At 36.5% G+C, this 6,000-nt stretch overlaps 1 protein-coding gene across 3 annotated transcripts in view; it reads right to left on the bottom strand.

The window, feature by feature from the left end:
• Positions 1-631: 631 nt before the first annotated feature.
• PAICS (phosphoribosylaminoimidazole carboxylase and phosphoribosylaminoimidazolesuccinocarboxamide synthase) overlaps positions 632-6,000 on the bottom strand; it is a 55,128-nt gene continuing 49,759 nt past the window's right edge. For all 3 annotated transcript variants that reach the window (XM_073891717.1, XM_073891718.1, XM_073891719.1), the window contains one exon: positions 632-4,292. In XM_073891717.1, coding sequence (XP_073747818.1) covers positions 4,126-4,292 — 167 coding nt within the window. In that variant the 3' untranslated portion in view covers positions 632-4,125. The remainder of the gene's footprint in view (positions 4,293-6,000) is intronic.

Raw genomic sequence — 6,000 nt, 5'->3', positions numbered from 1 at the left:
CTCCTAGCAGGATGAGGGAGGGAGTATTATTAGTCTCATTTTACACTTGAAGTAGAGGCATAAAGTAATTTACTGAAGGTCACATCATCCTTCACCTGGACTATAATAGCTCCTTAACCAATCTCCTTGCTTGTCCACACAATAGCCAGAGAACTTTAAAAACATGTTAAATATGTCACATCATGACCCTGCTCAAACTCTCCAGTGGTTTTCCTTTTGTACTGTAGCGTGGCCTGTAGGTCCTAAGTGATCTAGTCTTTGCTCACCAGAGCTCCAGCAATAGTGGCATGTTTGCAGGTCCTCAAAAAGGCAAAGCTGTTTCACTTCCTGCCCCTAGTCTGGGTACTTCCCCACATTTTTATATGGCTTGCTCTTTTACATCATTGCTCTGCTCTTTGCAAAAACCTTCCTCTTATCCCCAGCACTGTCCTACCACCTTGGTTATTCTTCATATGCACTTATACTTCCCTAACTCTACCTAAGACATCTTTTATGGTTTGTTATCCCCAGTAAGATTTTTGTGACAGTGGGAGCCTTGTTTCTGTTTACTGCTGCTTTCCTAGGGCCTAGAATAAAACCAGACAAAGCATGTTATTTCATGAGTAGATGAATGAATAAAGCTTCACACAACTTATCTTTGTCTTTTATTTGACTACAGTGTTTACATTTCAATGAAGGCTTTAAAGCAACAGCAACTGTAATAAGCATGCCTTTGTGATACAAAGTTAAGTACTGTATTACTTGGACAAATTTTTCTTCCTCTTTTTATGTTCACCTACAAGCCCAAAGAAAGTATAATCACCCAAAGATGGCAAACTAGGTAGGTTTGTATAAGTTAATATAACAGTTAAAATACTTTCAAACAAGTATTTTCTCTAGTATTAATGAAACTACCCTGCTGAGGATATACATACTCTAAAAAACTAAAAGTGAAAATGATAATGACCATTGAAATGGTCAGTCCTATCTACTAGTCTAAATCAGTGTTTGAAATTTCTCATGTACTGTACCAAAGCAGGTGGAATTTTTGCAGGTAGAGATAGAAAAGCTGAAATTGCAGCCAATGACTATTCAGAGGCCACAAAACCACAGTTTAAAGATGTTAAAATCATATCTTTTTAATTGTTCTTGTGGACTAACATAAGAGAATGAAACAGTACATAATTTTTACAATTCTCCCATCTAGCAGACCGCTAGGCATGGCACATCAAAGCAAAAGGCAACGTGAAGAAAATAAAGTGTAAGATTATACTTTCTCCTCTACTGCAGCTTCCAATCCAACAAAGAAGTACTAGGCATAGCACATCAAAGCAAAAGGCAACGTGAGGAAATAAAGTGTAAGATTATATTTTCTCCTTTCTTGCTGCTTCCATCCAACAAAGAAAAAGGGATTTGGGAAGGTTTCATGGAGAGAGTGAAGATGAAGCTCTAGTAACAGATTTAAATGACAACAGATTTTAATAATTCATTGTAGGAACTAAAAGTACATTGAATGGATAAAGATGTGGTATGTATATACAATGGAATATTACTCAGCCATCAAAAAGAATGAATTCTTGCCATTTTTAACAACATGGAGCTAGAGTGTATTATGCTAAGCAAAATCAGTCAGAGAAAGACAAATACCGTATGATTTCACTCATGTGGAATTTAAGAAACAGAACAGATGAACATATGGAGGGGTGGGAAGAGGGGAACAAACCATAAAAGACTCTTAATGATAGAGAAAAAAACAGGATTGATGGAGGGATGTGGGTGGGGGATGGGCTAGATGGGTGATGGGTATTAAGGAGGGCACTTGTTATGATGTGCACTGGGTGTTGTATTTAAGTAATGAATCACTGAATTCTACTCCTGAAACCAATATTGCACTGTATGTGAACTAACTAGAATTTAAATTAAAACTAAAAATAAAAACTTAAAAAAGGAAAAAGAAAAAAAAGTACAGATAAGTGAAAGTCAAAAATTATGAGGAAAGCAAGTTCTCTTGATAGGTTGCAATGATTCTTAAACTACAAATCATGACAGGCTTCAACGGAATGCAAAAACCAATGCAATCTGTTGGTAAATTTTGTGTGCAATTCTCTAGCGAGAGTCAAGGGCATTCGTATTTTCAAAGGAGTCTATGTTGCAAAAGAGATGTTAACAGTTTATGCTGTCAGTCCTTGGACAACTTCAAAATGTTGAGAATGAAGACCTTCTAGATCAGTCCAATAATGTAGAATTTGACCCACCTGAGACTTTTGAACAGAGGATGGGTAAACCAGGTAAATTCAGAACTCTGTAATAAGTGAGATGTGAAAATGTAAGAAAGAAATATTAAGGATGAACTAACACTTCTGATTTGGGACAGAGAGTACAGCCAGTTAATAGGCTGGATGGCAGATGAAGTAAGTTTGGGGCATTCAGACAGAGAGGAATGAACAGTTCAAACTACAAGTCTACAAATACAGAGCTAAGAGTCAGTAATGCTAGTTTTAGCTGAAGGAGTTACTCCAATGATTACTTATAAGTAATGGAGAGACTCAATAGAAGAAACATCAATACTTAAAGGGAAAGAATATAAGAAAAACATCAGGATTGAGGTTGGAATATCTTAGTGTCTAGTCAAAGAAAGGAATGGTTAGGACAATCATACCCTGCCCCATGAGATGAGGTAAAAGAAGTGATAAGAGATGCTAGCTTGTTAACAATTCAGAGGGAGGTGAAAAGGTATAGACAGTGTAAGCCAGTGGCAAGGATCTTACCAAGATTTCATCCATAGCAGAGATTCTTTTTTTTCCCCACACACAGTGTGGGTTTTGTTTTTTTTAAGATTTTATTTATTTGTCAGAGAGAGAGACAGAGTGAGCGAGCACAAGCAGGGGGAACAGCAGGCAGGAGGAGGGAAGCAGGCTCCCCGCTAAGTGAGGAGCATGATGCAGGACTCGATCCCAGGACCCTGGGATCATGACCTGAGCCGAAGGCAGACACTTAACTGACTGAGCCACCCAGACATCCCTGTAGCAGAGATTCTTAACATTTTAATCCTTTGGATAAAAACGATGATTGCCCCCTTTCCATAAAAGTGAACACAGACATAAAATTCTACATGGAAGTTCAAGGGGTTCATAGACATTCAGATTAAAGTTTAGTGATCTATAAAAAAAGTCCTCAGGTCTGTGTAATGTAACAGTGATTTCCAAACATGGTTTATAGATTGATGATGAACTATAACATCTCTCAGTAACAACTGCTCCTTTAGAGGTGAATCTTACTGGGTACCTGCCCAGACTTCTATTGTTATAAGAAAGAAACTAGTATGGTTATCGACTAGGAGATTCCAATTTCAGAAAATCATGGTAGGCTGAGGATTGTTAGTTTGGCTAAAACATGTATTATCAGAATTAAAAGAATTTTATGGTCCACAGAGGCACCCCATTATAAGTAAGTAAGATTAACTAAATCTTTCATTTGGAATGACAAAGGTGACTCTACTTTTTTTTTTCCATGGGAAATTGCCCTAACATCCATCAGAGAAGTTCTCAGAAAAGTCCCCTTTCTATAGCTTCCACAGTATCCCTTCATCTTATTTCATGTGTCTTCCCTACCCCCAATATCAATCTCAACTTAAACAAACAAAAGCAAAACAAAACAGCATCTTGGTCTATAGCTGGGGATAAATACACATCTATTTTGAGAGAGTGACTACAAATAAAACACCACACCCTTAGGATTTTGTAAAGATCATAATGTAAAAGAGGACTATATTGCTCTTGTCACTCTAAGATACAAGCATTTTAACTTTTTAAAACTTATGGGTTGAGATACAGAAAGTCAAGTAATAACTTTAGAGCTCTATAACAAGACACTATTAGTATTTAAGAAATATATTTGATTGTTATCTACCCAATTAGGACCATATAGTAGCTAAGATATTTTAAAAGTGTCCTTATACTAATTTCACTTCCTCTAAAGAAATGTTAATATCTCCAGAGTCTACTGATCCATGAATCTAGAGAGGCATTTATTCACTAGTAAATTTTATTGTTTTCTTTGATTGATTTAAAAACTTTTCATCTTGATTTTTTTCTGAAACTAAACAAGAAATGTAGTTTTTCTCAAAAAAAAAAAGGCAATGATGTTTTATAAATTGCCCTCTTGGATTTTCTTGTCAGCCTGCTTCAAGGAAATCCATGTGTTCAATATACTTGCTCGCAGTTTAGCCCATACCAAATGGTTGTTTAATCCAAATATCTGAGCAGCAAACTGAGCTGATCCTTCCGGAGAAAGTATGGTTGAACAGCCAAGACCTATTGGTTCAGAAAGGAAAAGATAATATTAAGCTGTCAGTCAATAATGAAAAGAGCACTTAATAAACTTTTCTTTTTTAAAGTAATCTCTACACCCAACATGGGGCTCAAACTCACAACCCCAAGATCAAGAGTCACATGCTCTACCAACTGAGCCAGCCAGGGGCCCCTAGTAAACTACTGTATACTCAGAAAATTCCTGTTAATCACAAACAATAAAAAGCTATTGTATCATCCTTGTCTAAAGTAGGATCTGCAGAAGGAGTTCCATCTCTACAACTGGAGTGATAAAGTGATTATTAAGAGAATAAGTAGTATTTCTCTACCACGAACAGGTATTTTATATACATCTATCACTTTATTTTTAGATTTTATTTATTTATTTGACAGAGAGAGAGAGCACACATAGAATAGGGGAAGCAGCAGGCAGAAGAAGAGGGAGAAGCAGGTTCACCAAGCAGGGAGTCCAAGTAGGGCCTGATCCCGGGACCCTGGGATCATGACCCAAGCCCAACAACTGAGCCACCCAACCACCCCTATCTATCACTTTTTTCACTGAATCCATCTGCAAAGAAATTCACCTTTTTCAAAGTTCTTTTCACATAGAGTAAACCTTTAAATCACTGATGAAAGGCAAGAGAAATACAACAAGGATCAAGTGGACAGAAGCACCTGTTCTTGGATAAATTTGAGGTATGCACATTTTTTTGACAATTTTCTAGCTGCTACTTTTGTCTTTGCACTTCAACTATTCTAACATCTTTAAGCAGTAAAAAAGTTAAAACCAAAGAATAATTTAACGAAATACCAGGTTCTAAGTAAATTCAATATTAATAAGATCTAAGAAAGTAACCTCCTTGGGGGCCACATGTTTACTCAGGCAGACTTTCTATTATGGGGTGGTACTATTATGTCTGTGTCGCTCAAGTGAAATACTAACTAGCTTACAGACCCAAAAGGTCCATTTCCCCAATATTCTTGGAATTCATCAGGCTCTTTGACTCCCACTACCTTCAATAAGAATCAAGTATAAATCACAAGACAAATTTATTATAGTTTGTATTAATAAATCAATTTATGCAGCTCCATCACTTACTATGTGATATTGGTCAAGGTACTTAATGTTAACTTTAGTGTCCTTATCTATTAAGGTGTGAGTATTCAACAAGTTAATATACATAAAGCGCTTGGAGCAGTGCCTGGTGCATAGTAAGTACTCAATGAATGTCAACTGTTAGGAGTAGTAGTATTCTAGGTACAGGGTTCTACTCTAGTAACTGAAATACCTGTGCCTATACTGCTCAGGACTCCCTTTCTAACATCAGGAAAGCTTAATTAGCAAAAAATTAGGTTATCTAGTGAGCATGCCATAAGAGAAAGAGAAGTAGTTTTCAGGATTTTACAAAGGCCACTGTAAAACTTTTCCTGAAAAGATTATCCCCAATTCTAGCGATCAGAATGTACAGATCTTTCAGATTCCCTCTCTCTCCTTGGACAGTACTAGATAAAAACTGCCAAATTTTTGCTCATCACATTCTCCCTTTTCTAAACTCCACTGATAATACCTATACTATTCCTCTGGCATAAATGGAGTTATACTTTCATCTATAGCCATAGTAAATGTTTAACTAGAGAAGTTGATACATTCAGATGTCCAGCTAAAGATCTAGTTAAACATGGATTAATCAAAGTTGTATCCCTTAAACTG

Source organism: Callorhinus ursinus, unplaced genomic scaffold (assembly GCF_003265705.2).
Source record: "Callorhinus ursinus isolate GAN/ISIS: 27379988/994484 unplaced genomic scaffold, GSC_fseal_2.0 scaffold4, whole genome shotgun sequence".
Classification (NCBI taxonomy): Eukaryota; Metazoa; Chordata; class Mammalia; order Carnivora; family Otariidae; genus Callorhinus; species Callorhinus ursinus.
Note: the sequence above shows the minus strand (reverse complement) of the source record. Positions and strands in the feature narration are given on the sequence as shown.